This window comes from Populus alba, chromosome 7 (genome assembly GCF_005239225.2).
Source record: "Populus alba chromosome 7, ASM523922v2, whole genome shotgun sequence".
Lineage (NCBI taxonomy): Eukaryota > Viridiplantae > Streptophyta > Magnoliopsida > Malpighiales > Salicaceae > Populus > Populus alba.
The window spans coordinates 6,131,478-6,155,946 of record NC_133290.1 but is presented as its reverse complement, the minus strand read 5'-3'; the positions used below and the strand labels follow the sequence as shown (position 1 = coordinate 6,155,946).

General features: G+C 30.2%; 2 protein-coding genes across 4 annotated transcripts; both read left to right on the top strand.

Annotated features, from left to right (window-relative positions):
* The first annotated feature begins 9,340 nt into the window (after positions 1-9,340).
* On the top strand, positions 9,341-12,407 carry LOC118047898 (red chlorophyll catabolite reductase). Of its 3 annotated transcripts, none has more exons than XM_035057330.2 (3): positions 9,341-9,500; positions 11,213-11,575; positions 11,656-12,407. In XM_035057330.2, the coding sequence occupies exons 2-3, from the start codon at positions 11,228-11,230 to the stop codon at positions 12,277-12,279; spliced, it is 972 nt and encodes a 323-aa protein (XP_034913221.1). In that variant the 5' UTR covers positions 9,341-9,500; positions 11,213-11,227; the 3' UTR covers positions 12,280-12,407. The 3 variants fall into 3 exon arrangements, with proteins under 3 accessions (XP_034913221.1, XP_034913223.1, XP_034913222.1); XM_035057332.2 differs by having other exon boundaries at positions 9,349-9,500; positions 11,280-11,575; XM_035057331.2 differs by having other exon boundaries at positions 9,354-9,500; positions 11,208-11,575.
* Positions 12,408-16,362: 3,955 nt separating this feature from the next.
* On the top strand, positions 16,363-18,489 carry LOC118047897 (red chlorophyll catabolite reductase, chloroplastic). Its single transcript, XM_035057328.2, has 2 exons — positions 16,363-16,757; positions 17,654-18,489. Exons 1-2 carry the CDS (start codon positions 16,404-16,406, stop codon positions 18,263-18,265), a joined length of 966 nt encoding a protein of 321 aa, XP_034913219.1. The 5' UTR covers positions 16,363-16,403; the 3' UTR covers positions 18,266-18,489.
* Positions 18,490-24,469: the final 5,980 nt, after the last annotated feature.

The window sequence follows — 24,469 nt, the reverse complement described above, 5'->3', positions numbered from 1 at the left end:
CTCTTGATCGAACAAGGCCCTTGTCTCCCACAACTGCCAAATAAAAAAAAAAGGAACGAGAATGAATATGTAAAATTCAATTAAAACCAATTACTGTTTGAGTTGCCTTTTCTTCTGTTTCAGGTGACAATAAATCTCCACTGGTGGAGAAGATTTGAATGAGAGAGAAGGACAAACCTTAAGGCAGCCAGATCTCTATTTTTTGAAAAGCGGTGGATGTCACCGCCAATGCAGAAAGGGAGAGGAGGAGAAAACATACCAGATTCACTGATCTGTTGGGATTTGCTCGTGGTGGCGCGTGAACCCACGCGCCGCAGTGGCGGGGACACATGGGGCAGACGTGCCGCCACTTTTCCTACTATTCCTAAGGCTTTACAACATTTTTCCATGGCTTAGGAGGCTTCCAGCACTGTTCATGATTCTATTTAGGGGCTATTTTGTAAATTTTAAGTTGTTTAATGTAATTTTTGTTTAGTTTTTTTTTTGAATTTTTATAATTTGTAGTGTGGATGTAAAAAAGAAAAAAAAATAGTAAAAGTGAATGTGTGTGTTTGGATTTTTATTTATTCATGGATGTTTTTATTTTATGATAAAATCGCAAAGACAAAAGAAGAATTTAATATTTTGATTTGTTCACAATGAAGGATTATGAGCTTATACGTACGTTGTATTTCTAATATTCAATGAAAAGATAAAAGTTTTAAAACTTCTTTAGCACATGAAAGCCACGAAGCAGCTTATCTTAGGTAGGGTGCGTTAGGGGTGCTAATACCTTTCCTAACCACTACCAGTTCCTTATCCATGAATCTCCGACAAGACCAATACGCCTGGGTTTCCTAGTAGCCCTTAATTAAATACTAGGTGGCGACTCCTAACGAATCAAGTAAAACAAAAGAAAAAATCGCTAGCTAACGCCATACGGGAGACATGCGACAGAATGGTGACTTCGCTGGGAAAGGTACTGTTTCTGACAATATTGGACTAAACTTTGTGTATTTAATGTGTTTAAGTTTTTGTTTTTTTTTGTTTTTGTCTATTTTTTGTTAATCGTTTTTTCATGCATTTTGTAGAATTGTCTCATGCATCATATGTCTTTATTTTTGAAAGCACACACAAGCTTTTAGGTTAGGTGGAGAATTAGCGATTTACCCTATGACTATTGGTCAGGGTTCAGATGCATGAAACACCCAACTCATATCTGAGTGCCTGCTTGGTAATGGTGGGTATATGTACCTTAACCATTTCTTGCAATGCCCTTATACTGTCTTTACGAAGATCGTCACTGAGCAGATAAAAGACCCTTTTGGGACTAGATAAAAAACCTACCCATGTTCACATAATGAATAGAATTTGTCCTTACGTTGTTTGTGCCATCATTATTTGCATCAGGGAAAACTCTTGTTGAAGCATCTTGAACTCAAGACTTGTGGGTGACATAATGACCGTCACTCATAAAATTTTCATTATAGAGTTTGGGCAAGAATCACGATCCTTGTTTCATCATATAAGAGTTACGACCATATGCTACTCTTCGAAGAGCGAGTTCATCATATAGATTACATGATCATACATTTGTCATGCCTGCACCGGGATGAAAAGTAGGTTCCTTCACCCGATATCTACTATACTGGACCGAGAAAAGTTGGAAAATAAAGAATGGGGTTCGATAAGAGGGTCATTGTTTAAAGGAAATTGAGAGCATTAAATGTGAAGTAGCTAGACTCTTTGATCTGCTTGAACAAGTGCTGAACTTTAAAAGTGAAAATGAAATGTTTGCACAACCTCCTGTAGAAGCACTGCCAGTCCATGTCCCACACATGGAAAATATCATTGACTTTTCTCCTCAGCACTCGATCAGTAGAGGCCATAAACTCTGAAGTGGCACCACCTCTCCTTCATTTTAGTCATGAACGGCAACAACGCCTTCAGTAATCAACAAAAGACAATCTCTTTTTTGGTTCAGCTACACTGTTTATTGTTCACTACCTCCACATCTTTCAATGGCACCCAATACCAGGATATAACAACCTTGAAAGGTTTCTATCAACCCTCAAAGAACCATAACAATATGGGAAGATTAATGTTGTGAGGATTGCTGAAAGAATTGAACAAACTATGAAGAGGGGAAAGATTGAAGGTTCTGTCATGAATTTTAGAACAATGAAGAGAGTTGAATCAGAAGATGACTCTCAATTAAGAAACCCCAATTATTTTGCTTAGTAAGGTCTTGCCATAACATCAACTGCTCAAATGTCTTTGCCAAGATTGACATGCCTCTGCCACTTAAATTTGTCGATCAACATCTGTCAGATTCCAGACTTCTTATCTGACTTCGTCAAATCCCATGCAACCATAGTTTCCTAGGTGGTATAATCTAGACAAGAGATGTGAATGTCATGGTGGGGTCCTTGGTCATTTTAATTGAACAATGGCAGGAATTTCAATAATCGAGTCCAGAAGTTGTTGAATAAAAGGCGAGATGAGTTTGTGCATGATGATGTCATCAACCATATAGTCACCAGAACATCCTTAAATTGATGAAAGATCGAAAATGCTTGGCAAAGCACAAATATTGCCAAAAAAGCTGATCCAATAATGGTGCTGAATTGTCCATTATTTTATTTTGGAGTTTTGCCCTTCTGCATTTTGTTTTGGGATCACATCTCATTCCTTTAACGAAACATGTATTTTTCTCTGTCTCTTTATTGTTATAAAGTTAGAAGATGTTAAGCATTTCATTTTTGACAAAATATTTTGATCAAACTCCAACATGTAAAATTAAAGCTAATCAATTTTGAAGATTAAAGGTATTTTGATTGCATAAATGACTCGATACTTGTTAAAATGGCAAGATAAACAATATGAGATGACGAAACAATTTTGAACTCACTTAAAATTGAACCACACGCCATGTAGCTAAATTTTAGCAGTATGCATAATGACATATAGTGGATTTAGTTGTTATGGACTTGAGAATCATGATTCTTATAAGTCCAAATCATTACACTATACAAGATCAAAATTTATCAGTTCTAACTGACCTTGCTTGAAATGAGAAAATGTCATCTTTGTTCATCCTTTCACTTTTTAAAGATATATATCCTTTGTAATACCTATTTGAGCTGGATATAATATTTCTTTTAAAAAAAAACCCTGACTAGGATCACACTTTACACTGGGGGCAAATAAGATATATTTTAAAGTCCATCCCTTCACTAATTGAATCAATGGATAAAAAAAAGGCTTAGAGCAAAAGTCCAATGATTGAAAAAGAGCTAGAAGAAGAAAGAAGCCACAAACTTTGAAGAAATCTATGAAAAAAAAGTGGAAAGGAATTAGAATGCCTATCAAGTTTAGGAAGGGCAAAAGAAGTTTCAATCAAGGAAATACACAACATACGCCGAAAGTCAATACCAGAGAAATTACTGAGTTACTAACATTGAATTTTGGTATCAATGATAAATCCTCTAATGATTAGATTGGTTATTCATCAAGGAAGAAATTGGATTTGCTTTATGACTTATGTTAAGAGAATTCTGATCTTTGAGATTAACAAGGTTATATGTTAGTTTCTCTACAAAGACAATAAAAGAAAGAGAATTGATGAATAGATAATGTTGATCCTAAGTCTTTGAAACCCTTAAACACTTTTTTGAGCTTATAAATTTCCTTTTTTTCATAGCCATGAACCATAGCCTGCATTACATGCTTTTAAATGCCCTTTTCGATTAAGTAAGCAATCTAAACCGATAAATGACAATCTCAAAACTTAAAGAGTTGTTCCATAAGGGTCTTGACATCATGAATCAAGCTACTTATTATTATGTATGCTGATAAAATTGGTGCTAAAAAAATAAAACAATATTTCTTGTTGAATCCTCAAGTTTTGACTTGAGCCTTTTGTTTTTGTTGAAATTCACAGAAGGTCACCTCATCACAGACCATCAAAAAATACACATAAGATCAAAGATTAAAAATGACAGAAAGAACCATGAAAAAGTCATTTTAATCTTACAATGGGTCATTTATGTTTTCAAAATACAAGGCAATCAAAGGACTACATTGAATAGTGTGTGTTGGGTCTTTGACCAAAGAAGCTTGATTTATGAAAAGACCTTAAAAAAAACCAACATCTCTGAGTTCATTTCAATAACTAGACTTTGAGTAGACATGATCTTTGAAATATGAGATTTGATTCCAAAGCAAGAAATGTTGTCAAACAAAACATCGATCAAATTTGCAATTGCAAAATCCTTGACAAAAATGACATCAACTCTTCTCAACACTTCTTAAAAAGTTGAGTCATCTAAGGCAATACAGTGGACCCTGAAAAGGAGAAACGAGCATATGCAGATCAACTAGGGTGCAAAGAAAGAATCAGGTGATGAGTTGTCAAAGTCCATCAAAGTTATGAATTAGCATTTGGCAATGAAAAAAAAACTTCTTGATTATAAACAGATGAACAAACATGTTCAGATCCACTTGGGGTAATGTTGTTCAAAAACATTCAATGATTTAGTGAACTTAAACAACAATTGGAAACAACGCTACAATTAAGGGACAACTTCATATCTTTATTTTAGGGTTACGCTTTGAAACATGGCTATGAAAGATGTTATCGTATAATTGCATTTGAAAGAATGTCAGAAAAATACACACCACCAAGACTGACTGTGGGACCATCTGTTTTAGAGCTCAAAGGCGCACTTCATCGCATGAATATGAGTGATAAAATGAACATCATTGATGATGCCACTGCATATCTTTTCATAATTTGATTCGATAAAATGAGAGAAATCCATGAAGAAGAACATTGAGCTTACAACGATAAGCCTTGTACTGTAAGCTATGAGATGCATGTCTAGATGACTTGGTAGGTCCAAGAAGGCTAGTGATAACATATACTTGAAGAGTATTGTTTCAACTTGGGGCAAGTTCATGACTAATTGACAATTTTGATGGGTGTTGGCATGATGTGCATAATCAATGAGGGAACAATTCTCAGGATAATCCAAAAGATGAATGATCGGTTAAGCTCATTCGTGATGAATCAAGCAACACCACACTTGGGGGCACACTCATGCTTGATAAACAACGAGATCAATAATCATTGAGGACAGCCTGGATAGGCATGACACTTACAATTGAATGGATGACTAGCACACAGATAAGCTGATAGATCAGAAGGCCAAATAAGGCTTTGGAATGCAAACAAAAGCACCTTATGATGATGGAGCATCAAAGAAGGGGGACCTATATTCCAAATTAGGTAAGAATGCATGCATGTTATTTAATCTCGAAACATTGCACAATTGTTTTTGAATTGTTACAGGAAAAATCCTCAACAAGGTTCAACAAGATTATGGAAAAAAGAAAAAAGCATTGCGTTGATGATAACAAAGAATCGGTTTTGATCATGGAATAAAAAGGAAGATGAGATGAACCCTACCATTAGGAAAATCTCAAAGAAATGAAAAGATCAACCCTGTAACCGGGAAGTCCTGAGTTTTCAAACCCTGTGATCGGGAATTATTAAGAAGCATCAAGTTTTCTAGCTCTTCTCTTGTTATCCCTTCAGGACTTCGCCAGGTAAGTCATATTCTTTTCACACTTGTCACTTCATATTCTTTTTCATCTGGGTAGGTCACCCATAATAATAAGACCACCTCACATTTTTTTCATCTTCTATTTTGGTAAGTCACCCATTATAATGAGACTACTTTTTACATATTATTTTATTTTGGTTAAATGAGGTCACCATATGGGATCTCAGCTAGCTTTGGTTAAAAGGAATTGTCAAATGGGATCTCAGGTTGATTGAGCTGCACATATTTTTTGGTTTTGGTTTAATAAGTCGCCAGATGGGATTTTAGGTAGCTTTGGTTAAAGGGAATAGCCATATAGGATTTCAGGTTGATCGAGCTACACATATTTTTAGTTCTAGCTGAATGAGGTCGCTAGATGGGATCTTAGGTGGCTTTGGTTAAAGGGAATCGCTAGATAGAATTTCAGGTTGATTGAGCTACACATATTTTTTTTGTTCTAGTTGAATGAGGTCACCAGATTGGATCTTAGGTGGCTTTGGTTAAAGGGAATTGCCAGATGGGATTTCAGGTTGACCAAGATACACATATTTTTTGGTTCTAGTTGAATGAGGTTGCTAGATGGGATCTCGGGTGGCTTTGGTTAAAGGGAATCGCTAAATGAGATTTCAAGTTGACCGAGTTACACATATTCTTTGGTTTTGGTTAAAAAGGATCGCTAGAAGGGATCTCAGGTAGCTATGGTTAAACAGAATTGTTAGATGGAATTTCAGGTTGACTGAGCTACACACATTCTTTGGTTTTGGTTCAAGGAGATCGCTAGATGAGATATCAGGTTAACGAAAAAAAAAAAGGAAAAAAGAGAGAGAGAAAGAAAGAAAGAAAGAAAAGAAAAGGAAAAGAGAAAGAAACATAAAAAAAGAGTAAGGTCTTTAGATGAGTGGATATTCAACAAGTTAGTGAGACAAGAAGACAAGTTTTCTTTAAAAAGCTTAGTATGCAAAACATTGAGGAGTTTTGATTCGTAAGCATTGTAAAGAGGGGGTATCTGTTGTTACCTAATTTTTAACCCATCTTTTCTATAAAAACTTTTGAAAAATCCAAAAATAGTGAAAAACAATGAAAATTAAAAAAAAATACATTTTTTTAAATATATTTGCATCATTTTTATCATTTTCAGCATCATCTCAAAAAATTTAAATTTTCAAAGATCTTTGGAACGCGTTCGACTTTTAACGCGTTATATTTTAAAATCTTTAAAAGCGTTATATTAAGGGTTTCCTAGTAGCCCTTAATTAAATACTAGGTTGTGACTTCTAATGAATCAAGCAAAGCAAACAAAAAAATTATCATCCGACGCTGCGCGGGAGACGTGCGGCATTTATGTTTATAAGTATAGAAAAGAGGTTTAGAATGCTTAACAAATGATGTTGTATTCACCTATTCAATGTTGTGTTTTGTTTTATTTACTGAAGTTTTATTAGTTTTCTAATGTGTTTTTTTTATATATAATATTGTTACTGTTTCAATTTATGATGATGATGATGTTATTGTTTTGGTTTTGAATTAATAGTGTTGTTTTAGTTTTTGTTTAACTTAAGCAAGAATGTTCTTCTTGATTGTGTTAGGTTTGTTCATTACCAAAATAAGTTCAGAAAACCAATTTTGAATCCATATTGCATAAACATGTAGTGTGTTTTTAAGTTGGTAGTTTTTGGATTTGTTACCTCATGCATGATTTTGATGTTTTGATGTTATTTGTTAGTTTTTTTTTTTTTTAAAAAAATTCAAACATGTTTATTTATGGTAGTGTGACATTTTAGGTTAAATAAAACATGCTTGAGAAGCGAAAAACACTATTTTTTAGGCTTGACAATGGCTACCTTTGTTGGGTTCATGGCTGGGAATCTGAGTTTTTTTTTTTTTTTTTTTTTCATGTTCTTAGGAAGAACAATATCTTAGACTCTTGATTCATACAATGTTTGGTCCATTTCTTTACATAAACACCTTTGTTATGCATGATTAGTAGATAATGGAGTGTTTATTTGCATCAATAACATGTTTTTGACAGGTTTTAATCTTAGGATTTTGGTTTTGAACTTTAACTCATTTTGACAAAAATCGTGACGTTTTAGTGATAATTGAAGTGAATGGATATTAGATTATTAATACTCGCATGATTTCCAACATGTATATGCCTTTATTAATCCTCGTAAAAGACTTGCGTTATAAGATTATGATAAGTTCTTATAAAAAACAATGATTACGATAAAAAATATATGTTTTTGTTATAATAAAATAAAAATAAAATAGAGACACATGAATAAGAAAAATGGTATTTCTATTAATGAGATTCATTTTTTCCTCATCATTTCAAATAATTATAATTTTCTCAAATTTTTATTTTAATTACTTTCAGTTTTTTATTCAATAAAACATACTACTAATAAAAAAATATTTTTTTTTTATGAAAATCAATAAAATTACATGAACAATAAAATATAATCTAGAATAATTATATATATATATATATATATATATAATTTAGATTACAAATATCTATTTTAATTTTTATATAATTAAATAAATATTTTTGAAAAGTTCTCATTGACACAAAGTCAATCATTTGCGTGCATCTATTTTTTGTTTCTTTCAAGTAAAATCAAAATTTCGTCTTGTTTTTTTAATTAGCATTAATAACTTTTTTTCTTATGATTTATTAGTTCAAATACTTTTCAATCTCTTATTAAACACATAAATTATCTTTCGAATTCTCAATTAAAAAAATATTATGATACCAAAAAGCACTTCCACAAATTCAACACCCTCTTTTTTTTTTTTACATTAACAATTAACTTAACCCATAAAATAGCATGAGTGCATCACTTATTAACAAAACACGAAATGGCATTGTAGCCCACACTACTATTCACACACACACAATTCACTATGAATTATTAGATTGATTTTTTCTTTTCAATTTGGTTATTAAGCTTTTGTTTTACTTGATTAAGCCCTTTTATGGAAAAAATTCTTGGCCACTTTAGGTTAATTTGCTATGAAGGAATGGTATTGAAAGTTTGAGAATCAAAGTAAAATAAATAGATAAAAAGAGTGGTGACTGAAAAACATGGATGGAAATTCAGGTTAAAAATTCATTTTGGTCCTCTACTTTTTAAATGACAACATTTAGGCCTTCAATATCTTGAAAATTCAAATTTGGTATAAAAAATCAATTTTTTTTTTAAATTTTAATCCTTAGTTTGAGAGAAAAAAGAGAGAGATTCATTGAATTATGATAGTAGAGAGAGAAAGTCCTTGATTGACACCGATTTTGACCACTTAATATGTTGATTTTGGTGTCTACGAGTTCCATTAAAAAAAGTTTAACTTATGTATTCTTTCATCTTATAAGTGCATGAGAAGGTAGATCTAATTGGGAAAAGTTTTTAGTTTTCAAGTTGATCTTTTATTTTTGAATTGATTTTTGGGTTGTTTTAAGGCATGAAAAGGTTTATGTAGGTCTTTAGATTTTTTTTTAGATGTTATTAGATAAAAAAGGGATTGAAAAATATATTTATGGGGTTGGAAAACCCTTGCCCTGATTTTCCTGAGATCCTCGTGTCACCAGAAACTAGAGATATAAAAGACACTTTGCTAAGAGAACGATGCATCGTCCACCCAACCAAGAAAAATAAAATTAAAATGGGTAGGTGTGCGGCCTGCCCTTGCTTTTGGGCCTATGAAATGGTCCATTAGGCTAAGACCCATAGGCTCATTTAAAGGGCTTTCTTTTATTATTATTTTATTTCATTTAGAGGTTTCATTCTCTCCAATTAGCATCTCCTCCTCCCCTCAAATCCTCAGGAACAAAAATCTCAGCCACTACACTTCCAGAACGAACGTGGGAGCGCCCAAGCTTCACTTCATGTCAGATCAGGTCTTCAGTCTTCCCAGGTAATTTCCTCCATCTCACTTCTTGTTTGAAACTTTGAATTGGTTCGTTGTTTTATTTGTTATTTGCTCACGCGCCACCGATAATTCTAAAGTTCTAAGCCATGCTTGTTGCTATGACTAGTAGTCTTACCGATTAGTATTTATCAACGCCAATTGTTTAGAAGGTAGATTGTCTTGGTAGCTGCAATCAGACTTAGATATGCTTAATCTGTGTTTGCGAAACTCCCTGAGGTTCAACCCTACGTCTTTTCATCCCTTTATCTCCGTTCTGCCCTCTCGCCTACAGTTACTCAAAATCTCACATGATTTGATCGGTCGTGGTTCAACCTTACCCTTCAATGTTCAAGAAAAATAAGATGAATGGAATATTCATTATTGCCAGAGTTGTGGGTAGATTTCTAGTGGCTGAAAATTGCTTATCGAGTGGATAGATCGATACAAAGAACTAATAGAGTAAAAGACATTGAAAACTAAACTTAAATGCTTTTGAAGGGCTAGAGGTAATGAAAATGTTAAAAACAATTTAAAGGCCCAATTTGTCATTTCCGTTTGAAAAAGAAAAGGACATTGGTGAGTTCTTCAAGCTTGAAATGTCAAGCAACTTCCTAAATCATTGAAGGGCTTGAGATGTCTATTCTCCCGTTGTCTTTTTACTCTTCACAAAGGTGGCTAAATAAGTCGGAAGTCAAATAAAATCTGTAAACTCATTTAGTTGTCTACGAAAAAATCATAATTTTTTCAACGGCTGAAATTGGTTTATTTCATTTGATTTTCAAACAAATTTAAGAAGAGTAAAAGAAAATAGAAATAAAAAAAAAATATATATATATTTTGAAAGTCATATGAATCATTTGACTTTTCTAAATAACTTATTATCATTTGAGAGATGCTCTAAGGGTGTTGAAGAGTTAGAAGTAATGAAAATGTTGTTGTGATAAATACAACAAAAAACAGAAACTAAAAAAAAAATATATTCAAAAAATCATATCAGCAATTTGGTTTTTCCAAATTTGCCATTGGAGATGCTCTAGGTGTGTCTGGAATTATAGTATATGTTGTTTTTTTAAAAGTAATTTTCAATTAAAATATTTTTTTAATTTTTTTATTAACATATAAAAATCATTCAAAAATATATAAAAACATCAGTTTAATATTTTATTAAATAAAAAAACACCTAAAAGACTAGAAACTATTACACTATCAAAGGTCACTAAATCTGACAGACAACAATAAATGGCTATTAACAACAGTTGGTGGACTGAGCTAATTAAGTTCCTCAGGTTCAGTTAATCGGCCCATTATAGTCAATATTCAAGTTTGAAATTCGCAAAATAGTTGAAAGAATAATATTCAAGGAAGGAGATGACTCATCTTTTGTGGATGTTGTTGATGGAAGAATAATATTTGTCTTCGACGAGCTGAGAAATCCTGTGTCATTTGATTACACCTTTTTTTGGTTGAATTTGAAAAACAAAATGCTAATAATTGAGTATTCACACGACTCTAGCTAAGACGTCTCTTTCAATTTTCATATTCTATTCAACGCATCTTACAATTTCTTATTGATTTTTATTAAAATTTTACGAATATTCTTAGTACAAATGGTTTTTATATTATTTTCTTAAATTTAGAGAAATTACTGTTCATATTAGTTATGATGTATTTTATGTGGATCTTATTCCATTGTCGACTTTACGTTGCTTGAAGGACAGATTGCGAGAGAAACAATGACCCTCCTGCTTTGCCCACATACACATGTTTATCTAAATTCATTTTCAGCTTTACCATTGAAGAAAATATCCACCAGAAAGATCAGAAACTCAATACGTGCCTTATCGACCACACCATCTGAGATGGAACAGCCGATGAGAGGGCAGAGGTTAATGGAGTTTCCTCATCTCTTGGCTCCTCACAAAGATTTAATGGTGGGTCTAATCTCAGCCGTGGATAAACGCCTTCATGGTCATCTCCTTCCTTCTTCAGCCTCAGTCCCTCCTGATGCTGAATACTATCAGAACCAGAGTGGTGCTTCTCAAGGTTCTCTTTGCATCAACCGTGGAGTCGATTCCTCTCATGTACTCCCTCTCTCCCTATAATATTATAACTATATAATATTAAAAAAACTAATGAATAATTTATTTTTTTTGGAAACCAGATTGATTTCATATTGACGAGTTGGCTCCACTTGTCCTTACCAAACGGAGGAGCAATGGACATCACTAACATCCAAGGCTATCTCAAATCCTCAACAGATGCACCACATTTTCAATTCGAGCTGGTCCAATGCAGCCCAACATACTTCATCTTCTTTCTTGATTTAATTCCAAGGAAAGACCTCGTCCTCCACCCAGATTACCTCAAAACTTTTTATGAAGATTCTCGACTGGAAGCACTTAGGAAACAACTTGAAACACAAGTCCTCGAAGCCAAACCCTACTTCTCATCTTCCCTCTACTTTCGAAATGTTGTTTCTCCCACGGGGATTTTGGTTAGCATAACATGTGAGGACGGTGGGACGACGGAGCGTGCTGAAGAAATTATTCGCGCCAATATTGAACCCATAGCTAATGAGGTTCTTGAACTATGGATGGATAGTTGTGTTTGCAAAGGAGGAACGGCTACTATTGAGGAAGATGAGAGGGATCAACTGGAGAAAAGGGATCGAATGATAAAGAGTAGAGCAATTGAGATGGATCTGAGCTCAAGCATGCCTATTCAATTTGGACAAGATGTGGCAGACAGAATCTTGGGAGTTATAAGAAGTGTTTTTAGGATATAATCATGTTTTCTGTAATCCTTCTTAGTGATCCATGGAAGTGAAAATTGGTGTATGTTCAAATCAATCAAGAAGTTTAAAAGAATTCAGTAGTTTTTATACAATAATTGACAGTTAATATTGTATTGAAATTGTGATTTAAATTTCTGTAAATAAAGTTATTGCATTAAAACAAAAAGGTAGGTTTCTTTATTTTTTTTATGGGACATGTTTGGCTATTTAAAATCAAACGTAATAACCAATGTAAAATATTTACAAGTGAATCTATCTTTTGCTTTTATTAGTAAAATGAAGTTTCTACTTTAGTATTTATTTAGTGTTAAAAAAATATATTTTTTTATTTTTCAGTTTGTATATGTTTTTAATTTATTTTATGAAGTGTACACACTATCTTTGGATTTCTCAATTAAAAACAATAATTCATAATAACCAATGTAAAATATTTACAAGTGAATCTATCTTTTGCTTTTATTAGTAAAATGAAGTTTCTACTTTAGTATTTATTTAGTGTTAAAAAAATATATTTTTTTATTTTTCAGTTTGTATATGTTTTTAATTTATTTTATGAAGTGTACACACTATCTTTGGATTTCTCAATTAAAAACAATAATTCATGATACCATAAAATGCATCCATAATGTCGATACCACATGTAGTATAGTGCATGTGAAATAACTAATAAAAATAAAATTTATTATGATAATTGATTATGATTTATACATATACGAGATGGTATGCCCGTGTACTACCGCGAGCTTATAAAACAAATGTACTTGATAGTGTTATAATTGTGAATCAATATTAGATAAGTAATAAAAACTAAAGGTATGATGGAGCCAATATTTCATGACGGAAAAAAAAGTTGTGTTGGTGATCAAAAAGCTTATAGACTGAACAAAATGATTTGTAGTAATCCACAATATTTTGTAAGGGAACTATAGTGCTTTCGCACATGATTTAGCTTTTCTGTTATTAAAAAGCAAAAAAATTACAAAGCTAAATTCTCTACCAACTTAATATTAAAAAAAAAAACCAACAAAGATAATTTTGGAAGGAAAAAAACCCATGAGGAAAAACGTTGTGGCAATTGATAATGTTTTGTGAGGAAAATTACAGTGCTTTCTCCAATAAAATCGACAAAGATAATTTTAGAAAAAATCATATAAAAAACAATTCAGAGAAATACTGTAGCAATTCACAGTGTTTTGTGAGAAAAGTTTCAACACTTTTCCCATATGATTTAACTTTATTGTAATTATAATTCTTAACCAAATCAATATTAACAAAAAATCAACAAAAATAATTTTAGAAAAAATCATAAAAAAATCATATGAAAAAACACTGCAATAATTTACAGTTTTTTAAAGAAAAAAATTACAAGGCTAAATTCTCAATAAACTTAATATTAAAAAAATAAAATCGACAGAAAAAATTTTATAAAAAAAAATAACAAGAAAAAACAGAGAAAAAAAACCTTGTTGGAAACATTGTAGCAATTTCACAGTGTTTTGTGATGAAAGCTACAGTGCTTCCCCACATGATTTAACTTTATTTGTAATGACTTGTAATTGTAATTCTCAACTAGCTCAATATTAAAAAAAATAAAATTGACAAAGATAATTTTAAAAAAATCATAAGAAAAAAAGCTATGTTAAGAGAAACTCTAACAATCCATAATGTTTTGTGAGGAAAGCTACAATACTTTTCTCACATGATTAAATTTTATTACAAAGTTAAATTCTAACCAGCTCAATATTAAAAAAAAAATCGACAAAGATAATTATGAAAAAAAATATTACAAAAAAACATACACACAAAAGATACTGGAAAAAAAACCATGTGGAAAAAAACACTATGGCAATTCACAATAATTTACAAGGAAAGTTACAATGCTTTTCTCATATATTGTAACTATAATTTTTAATCAGCTCAATATTAAAAAATAAAATTGAAAAAGATTCAGAGAAAATCATAAAAAAAAAATAAAATAAAAACCATGCGGAGAAATACTGTAGCAATCAACATTGTTTTAAAGAAAAAAATTACAAAACTAAATTCTCAATTTGCTCAATATTAAAAAATTAAAATCAACAAAATATAATTTTAAAAAATAAAAAAATAAAATAGAAAAACCATGTGGAAAAACACCGTAGCAATTCATTGTATTTTAAAAGAAAAAAATTATAAAGTGAAAATTCTAACCAGCTCAATATTAAAAAGTAAAATCGAAAAAGATAATTTTAAAAATAAATAAATAAAAAAGAGGGGAAAGTTGGAAAAAAAAGGAAAGTAATTTTAGACAAAAAATAAAAAATAAAAAAAAAAAAAAAAAAGGGAAAGTTGAAAAAAAAGTAAAAAAAAAAAAAGAAATACACTGTGAATTACTATTGTAATTCATAGTGCATTGGGTGGGTGTGGATGAATAGTGAATTTCCAACACCCTTAGCTTATTGCTTAATATATATATATAGTTCATAATTATTTGAATTTACTTACTAAATTACATATGGTGAGAAGTTATTTGGTGGTGGTGATGTATTTCTCTCACTTATATGTGTGTGTGACAATTAGCAAATTAATATAATAATTTTATCCTCATCAATATTATAGCATTGAAGACCAGTGTGTTAGTGAATAAAATTAAGGAAGCATAATATAATATTTTTTAGAGAGAAAAATGTATTTTATGATTTTAAAATTATTCACAAAAAATTAACACAATGATTTTATTAAATGTATTGTTTATCGTATTTAAAAAATAGATAATTTTAATGACATTGTAATATAAACTAAAAGATTTGAGTTTTTAATTGTTAATCTATTTTGCACTCTCTTACATTTTGTACATGCTGTTGTTCACATCCAATTTTTCCTCTCTAAGTCCTTGAAATTTGTTTTTTTTTATATACTTCAATCATTGAACTTAATTTCTTTTTAATTTCATAGCTCTAATATAATGATTTTATATTTTGTGATTTATTTTGATTAGTATGCTTTGCATACCTAATATGGCATTTGATATTCCTAGGTTAAATTAAAAGACATATTTATGAAATTGAATTTAAGGTTTTCTTAAAACAAAAATTGAAAGAAAAAGGATTAAAATTAACATTTCAAGAATAGAACCTTTTTCTATTTTCCAAAGACGTGAAAAACTTCAATTTGATCATGTAATCATTTTCACAGTTTGCATATTTGATCCTTTGTTTTTAAACTTTTATATTTTAGTCATTAAAATTTATTTATTTGTATTTCAATCCTTAAGTATTATTAAAAAAGAGAGATATTCATTGGAAAAAATAGAGGAGAGAGAGAACTTTTAGGTGGTCAAATTCTAGCCACTAATAACTACATACTTGGTGTCTATAGATTTATTTTTAAAGAACAATTCAATGGATGTTGTTTCTACCTTTAACAATGTTTTAAAAAATAAATAAGAGGATAACAATTTTTTTTTAATTTGATTTACTTTTGAATTGTTATATCGATTAAAATATGTTTTACAGTTAGAAATGAGGTTTTAAAGGTATATCTAATGTTTTTAGGTTTTTTAAAAAATTGAAATTTAGGTTTAAGGATTTATATTTGATCCTGTTTTTTTTTAACATTTATATTTTAGTCATTAAACTTATTTGTTTTGCATTTTAATCCTTAACTATTATTAAAAAAGAGAGAAATTCATTGGAAAAGACAAAGGAGAGAGGATGTTTTGGTGGCCAAATTCTAGCCACTAATAACTAGAGTCTTGGTGTTTAAAGATTTATCTTTAAAGAACAATTCAATGGATGTTGTTTCTACTTTTAACAATGTTCAAAAAAAAAAAAAATCAGAGCATAGTAATTTTTTTTAATTTAATTTTCAATTTTTATGTCAATTAAAATATACTTTATGGTTAGAAATGGGCTTTTAGAGGTATATTTAATGTTTTTAGGCTAAAAAAGATTGAAATTTAGGTTTAAGGATTTAAAAATTTAGATCATAATTTTCTGGTCATCAAAGCTTTTAAGAAAATTGAATAATAATAATAAAAAAACATTGTAGAGATTTCCTTGTCATGACAAGTTGGGAAATAAAGCAGTTAACCAAAATATTAGTGATTCAAATTTGTAAATCCAAAATCTAAACTAATGGCTGTCAGCTTCTCTCCAATTTTACACTTACCACACTCGTTACCATCTCCTCCTCCCCTCAAATCCTCAAGAACAAAAATCTCAGCCACTGCATCACTCTCCTCCTCCTCCTCATCTTCACCCGCCTCCCAAATGGATCTCCACAACCAGGGACGTCAGAAATTCATGGAATTCCCATTTGTCTCTGCCCCACACAGGGATCTCATGGTTAATCTCTTATCAACGGTGGAGGATCGACTTGGCTCACACCTCCTCCCTTGTACACTTCCCCTTGACGTACAACACTGCCAGAACGAAAGTGGGAGCGCCCAAGCTTCACTTCATATCAGATCAGGTCTTCAGTCTTCCCAGGTAATTTCCTCCATCTCACTTCTTGGAGCACAGTTTGAAACTTTGAATTGGTTCGTTGTTTTATTTGTTATTTGCTCATGCGCCACCGATAATTCTAAAGTTCTAAGCCAGTGCTTGTTGCTATGACTAGTAGTCTTACCGATTAGTATTTATCAACGCTAATTATTTAGAAGGTAGATTGTCTTGGTAGCTGCAATCAGACTTAATTAATTAATTAATCCATTTAGATATGCTTAATCTGTGTTTGCTTTGTAGATTAGTCTCCATCTTACATTTTGATGGACCCTATATATTTTGCTTGGCTGATTTCTTGAAAACTAGCAGTTTTGGCATGCATCCCTCAAGAAAAAAATTTAGAATTGGGGACAGTTTTGCACTCAGTTGGATCACACAATAATATGTATGTTAATGCTTTGTATAGCTGGTATAGTGCTTATCAGATTTTGGTTCAGTTTGCTGTACTAGGTCTTGGAATCGCATGAAAAACTTGGTTTGATTCCGTAACTGAGCAATGCACGAGGAATCTGGAATAACCCTTGACTAATTTTCGGGAGAGGGATGGCTTCTTTATCGAATGCTAATTTCAAAATTACTGAGACATAATTTATATGTAGCAGCCAAGAACTGAACCTTCTTACTCAGTTATGAGGATTGAAGTCTTATGTCGAAGTTGAATTTGCAGCCTTTTCATTATAGTCTTTCTTTGGTTATGGCATCATGCCCCATGGAATCCTATATTGTTAATGGCTTCACATGAAACAGGCTGCAAATCATAGTAATTGCCTGCATTTGCACTGTTCTTATCAATCTGATGGTAGTTATTTTTGTTTCTCAACTTCTCAAAAATGTATTAAAATTTATAGAAAAAATCTAATGGAAAGCTGGACATTTTTCAGGTCGATTTCATATTGGGAAGTTGGCTGCACTGTAAACTACCTACTGGCGGAGCATTGAACATAACTAGCCTGTCCGCCTATCTGAACCCTTCAACAGATGCACCAAATTTCATGATTGAGCTAATCCAGAGCAGTCCAACATCACTGGTCTTCATTCTTGACTTGCCTCCACGGAAGGACCCTGTCCTTTCTCCAGACTATCTTCAAACTTTCTATGAGAACACCCAGTTAGACACTCATAGGCAGATGCTTGCGAAACTCCCCGAGGTTCAGCCCTACGTCTCTTCATCCCTTTATCTCCGTTCTGTCCTCTCACCTACAGTCGTTATGATTCAAATAGGAGCTGAAGCGGGTGGACCAGAACGAATGGAGGAGATAGTAAAAAATCACATAGATCCTACTGCCCAGGAAGTTTTAGGGATTTGGTTGGATCATTGCGCTCGTGGAGAAAGATTGGTGGGAGAGGAAGAGAAGGCTTATATGATGAAGCGAGATGAGCTAATAAAGAAAAAAACTATTGAGATTGATCTAGGCACAAACTTTCCAAGATTGTTTGGTCCAGAAGTCACCGATAGAGTATTGGGAGCCATACAAAAGGTTTATAACATCTGACTTCTGAGGCTGATCCCGCTTGAGAATCAAGATTGAATATTATCCTTATGCTACGGATCTACAGAAGAAAAATAAAAAGGAATGGTGTGCATTAGTAATTTAGTATAGTTTTACATGCAGAAACTTAGATGCAACCTGCAAAAAACATATTTTAATTGCAGTGTACATTTGGTAGAGCAGAATGTAACGCAATAGGAAGAAAATAATGATTTCTTCTTCTTTTCTCTTCCATTTTCTCACATTTCATCAAAAAGCACTCAAAATCTCACATGATTTGATCGGTCGTGCTTCAACCTTACCCTTCAATGTTCAAGAAAAATAAGATGAGGTTGATTTCTAGTGGCTGAAAATTGCTTATCGAGTCGATAGATCGCTACAAAAAGCTAATAGAGTAAAAGACATTATTATATATAGCTAAAAGGAATCAGTGTTTTACTATGGACTGCATTGTGCAGTTCACAATAAAACACTGATCATTGCTGTTTTTTTTTTTTTCATTTTTCTTTAACTGAGCTGACTTTTTTTTTTTTTTTTTTTTTTTTTACTTTTTGCTTCTTTTTTTTTTTTTTTTTTTTCTTTGTTTTTTTTAATGGATATTTTTAAATTTTTTTTTTTGTTAATGTTAAATTTTTTTGTATCTCAAACTTTTATAACACATATTCCGGGTTTAACGGGTTAACACAGATTTTTTTTTTATGGTTTTTCTTTTTAATTAATTTTTTTGTTTAATTAATTATGGGTTAAGTTGGTTTCATAGGTTAATCAAATTAATTATGGGTTAACCCGTCAATTTTTTTATGCAGTCATCAAACTTTCACGACTCGAATCCCAGGTTTGACGGGTTAACTTGGTTTGAGGGTTAACCCAATTAATTCAGATTTTTTTTTTTTAATTTTTGCTTTTCTTTTTCTTCATTTTTTATTTGTTTTTTTTAATGGATATTTTTTAAAATTTTTTTTTTGTTAATGTTAAATTTTTTTTCTATCTCAAACTTTTATAACACGCATTCCAGATTTAACGGGTTAACTCAAATTTTTTTTTTTCTGCTTTTTCTTTTTAATTAATTTTTTTTATTTCCACAGTAAAATATTGATTTCTTAGGTCTTTTTTTCTTTTTTTTTTTTTTTTTTAAGTTGTCTTAGTTTTTTTAGCTGTTTTTTTTTTATGTTTTTTGGGATTTTTTTTGCTTTTTCCTTTTTTTTTTAATAAAATTTTTTTGTTTAATTAATTTTATTAATTTTTAATTTTTTTTATTTAGTTGTCAGATTTTTATGACACGTTTACCGGATTTAACGGGTTAACTTGGTTTGACAAGTTAAAATAGAATTTTTTTTTTGCTTTTTATTCTTTTTAATTAATTTTTTTTCGTTTATTTTAATTTGTTAATGTTAAATTTCTTTCTATTTAGTTATTAGACTTTCATAACACATATCTCAAGTTTCACGGGTTAACCTGGTTTCACGGATGAACCCAGTTAATTCCGGGTTGACCCATCAATTTTTATTATTATTATTTTCATAAATGTTTTCGTTTAGTTTAGTTTGTTAATGTTAAATTTCTTTATATTTAGTTTATTTTTTCTTCTTTGAGGTTTTTTTTCTTTTCTTTTTTCTTTTTAATTAATTTTATTTAATTAATTTAGTTTATTAATATTAAATTTTTTTCTAAGTAGTTTTTGACTGATGCCTTTAGTTTTTTTGTTGTTTTTATGCCTTTCACTGTGGACTGCACAGTGCAGTTCACAATGAAAAGGCTGATACCTTTTGTTTTTTTTTTTTTAATTTTTTTTATTTAATTTAAATTGTTAATGTTAAATTTTTTCTATTTAGTTATCAAACTTTTATTACACGGATTCCGGGTTTGACATGTTAACCTGGTTTGACGAGTTAACCCATTTAATTCTGGGTTAACCCATTAATTTGTTTTTTTTTTTTAATTATCAAACTTTCATAATGTGAATTCAATGTGTGACGGGTTAACCTGGTTTGAAGGGTTAACCCAATTAATTTATATTTTTTTTCTCATTAGTTTTTTTCTTTCTGTTGGTTTTTTTTTTTAACTAATTTATTTAATTATCATACTTTTTTGACACGACCTTGCAGCCAGACCCACGTCCAATGCTATTGGATTTGGTATTGTAGTCCAGACACTTTTATGCTAAGGGTTAAACCAAGTTTAAGTTATTATTAATATTATAAACATTACTCTTGGATCAAGCGATGTAACCAAAATTGAGACTCTTGGGTATAACTTTACAAAAAAATCTAACACTTTTAGATCTTGGCTATTTTTGAAATGCAAAAAATAATTGACCCGCGACATCGCGCAAGGCATGTAACTAGTATATAGCTAAAAGGAATCAGTGTTTTACTATGGACTGCACTGTGCAGTCCACAGTAAAACACTGATCGCTGCTGTTTTACGTTTTTTTTTTTTTTTGCTTTTTTTAAGGTTTTTTTTTCTTCATTTTTTTTAACTGAGCTGAATTTTTCTTTTTTTTTTTCTTTACTTTTTGCTTTTGTTTTTTTTAAGTTTTTTTTTTTCATTTTTTCTTTGTTTTTTTTTTAATGGATATTTTTTTAAAAAAATTTTTTGTTAATGTTAAATTTTTTTGTATCTCAAACTTTTATAACACGTATTCCGGGTTTAACGGGTTAACCCAATTTTATTTTTTTAATGGTTTTTCTTTTTAATTAATTTTTTTGTTTAATTAATTATGGGTTAACTTGGGTTTTATAGGTTAACCAAATTAATTATGGGTTAACCCGTCAATTTTTTTTTCTATGCAGTTATCAAACTTTCATGATGTGAATCCCAGGTTTGACGGGTTAACTTGGTTTGAGGGTTAACCCAATTAATTCAGATTTTTTTTTACTTTTTGCTTTTCTTTTTCTTCATTTTTTATTTTTTTTTAATGGATATTTTTTAAAATTTTTTTTTGTTAATGTTAAATTTTTTTCTATCTCAAACTTTTATAACACGCATTCCAGGTTTAACGGGTTAACTCAATTTTTTTTTTCTGGTTTTTCTTTTTAATTAATTTTTTTTATTTCCACAGTAAAACACTGATTTCTTAGGTTTTTTTTTTTTTTTTTAAAGTTGTCTTAGTTTTTTTAGCTGTTTTTTTTTTATGTTTTTTGGGATTTTTTTTGCTTTTTGCTTTTTTTTTTTAATAAAATTTTTTTGTTTAATTAATTTTATTAATTTTTAATTTTTTTATTTAGTTGTCAGATTTTTATGACACATTTACCGGATTTAATGGGTTAACTTGGTTTGATAAGTTAAAATAGAATTTTTTTTTTTTGCTTTTTATTCTTTTTAATTAATTTTTTTCTTTTAGTTTAGTTTGTTAATGTTAAATTTTTTTCTATTTAGTTATTAGACTTTCATGACACATATCTCGAGTTTCACGGATTAACCTGGTTTCACGGGTGAATCCAGTTAATTCCGGGTTGACCGGTCAATTAATTGGGTCAACTAACAGATGACATGAAGCGAATAGTCAAGGAGCTTGGTGAAAGTCTCACTAACAGAGATCGAAGAGGTGGCTGAGTTGAATTTTGCTCGTGCATGTAACTTATGGAATGTCTTGTTTTCAAAGTCAAAAACTGAAAGTAGAAAGCAAAACGTTATGTCACGAGCTAACGAGAAGTCAACCATCTCTAAGCCAAACAAACACTAGTTGTGGTAGGAGTTACAAGCGCAACCCAAGAACTGTGGGCGTCTCCCACCAGCCGCTTTTATTTTTTAATTATATTTATACTTGCTAAAAGATTGAATTATCTCTCAATTAAATTAAATATAACTAAAAAAATCATTACAAAATATAAAAATTCCCCTCAACATCAGTTTTAACTTTTTTTTTTTAAAGAGTAATTTAGTAATTATAATGTGGAATTAAAAGGGTAAAATAACAAAAAAGCCCCTAAACTTTTTTTTTTCTTTTTAGATTATTTAAGTTATCTCACTATATATCTAAATGTGAAAAGATTAATATATTCCCAATTAATATAATATTGACAAATAAACTATGGATAAACATCATTTTACAACTAATAACTAGTTTGTTATTCTTTATTACAAAGGGCAAAAGTATTATTTAATTATTGTAACACGCATTGAAACTACTTACGGTTCATAATAGAGACACTGATATTTTTTATTTATATATATATATATATATATATATATATATATATTTTATGGATGTCTAGTTTGTATTTTAAAATTGATGTTGTAGTTTATTTCTCAGTGTAAAGTAATTAAAGGTGTGCAAGTGGGGAAGATAACTGTAAACCTTGGGATGGGAGTTATTGGATAGTCAAGGAATATTTAATTCTTTAATGCCATTATGGAATCATCGAAAATGTTATGGGATTGAAGCTTGAGAACTTCTCAATAAGTAGACTCATCGAGGAGTGTGGAGTTCGCTAACCTATCCATGGTGTAACGTATGCTAATGATGATGTTCCCTAGTTCTCTTATGGAGTAGTCCTAATAAGTTGACTTTTCATATCTAAAAGACTAATACGTTAGATCAAAATATATTTTTGTCAATGAGTTTATTTTTAATTTAAAAAAAGTTCAACTATTTTTATATCTTCAAAATTATCCATCAAAACATAAATTATTGATTAAAAACTTTTTTTCATGAAACAATTTCCTCAAAGAAATTAAAATATCAATTATATGATGATCAAAGGAAGATTAAACTAAAAATACTAGATTATATTGTTCCAAAAAATAAAGTTCTATCTCAAATAATAATATCAAATTATTAACTACTATATTATAAAACTTGGGGTTTCCCCATCTCCATAAACAATAAAGGAGTTGGCCCTTTCTTCTTCTTCTTTTTTTCAAATTTTTATCTTCTATTTTTTTATTAAATGCTTTTTTTTTTCCAATTTCATCATTCAATATTTATTAATTTTGAATTGATTGTCATAATTTATCTTAATTTACTTTTCATGAGGTTATCGTAGTATCAAACAAACATCATAATATTTATTTCACTATTAGAAATTTAGCAAATACATACGGCAATACCGACAAAATTTATTCTATTGGTATATCAATGATATTTACCAATGAAATATTTCATCGCTATGTCCCTCAGTATATACTGATAAAAAGTTTATGTCGGTGTATACCAACAGAATCACAATTGGAAATGAAGGAATGAGAAGGGGGGGTTAGGGAGACATGTTATTATTACAAACGATATTACTGAAGAAATAAATTTTTTTGCTAATATTTATTGGTGAATACATCGATAGTTTTTTAGTTATAATCTTGTAATCGACCCCCCTCTCCCTCCCTAATTTCTTCTTCTTCCATTTGTTTTGTGCAAAAACAAATAAAAATAGCAAACAACAACCCCTTTATTTTATCACAAATCAAGCTCATATCATCACAAATTTGATCACCCCATTACCTATTTGTTAGCATTCATGTTCTAGATCAATAGATTCCCCACATCATGTAAGCAAAACTACTCATTTTTTAAATGTTATTTTTGTTTTGTATTTGATCTAGTATATGTAGTTTGTTATGTGTTTTCTTGTTTTATAGTCTTTTCTCATAAAAAAAATATATTGTATGAATATATGATTTGTACATGTTAGGGTTTATTTGAGATTTTAAAAAATTATAATTGTTTGTAATTTGATAAAATTAAGTTTGATTTTTGAGACTTAGGTGTTTTGTAATGAAATAAATAATGACTTATTTAATGGGTACGTTTCATATTTTTTTTCAATTTTATTGTTAAGTTAAATTTTTTGGTAAATGTGGAGGAATTTGATTTTTTGTAGAAAATTGATAATGATTTAAGGGTACTATTAAAATAGATTGAATAAGTTTAAGTTAAACCAATAATAGCTAATTAGCTGGGTACCGATAATTTGTTTAGTTTCCATAATTAATTAATACATGATGTCATCAATATTCTATATATGTTTTATATAAGTAATGAATGATCATTCTTAGATGTACCAAGTTTCACCCAAAGGGTTGCACAAAATGAATTATTATAATGGGGTTGAGTGTTTTATTAATTACGCACTATCTAATCCAAAAAATATTAGTGGAGGTAGTATTAGATATCCATGTGAGAGGTGTGATAATAAAAAGTTTCTCATCCAAATGCTATTACGACACATTTTCTACAAAAAAATATTTATAGAGAAATACTTGTGTTTG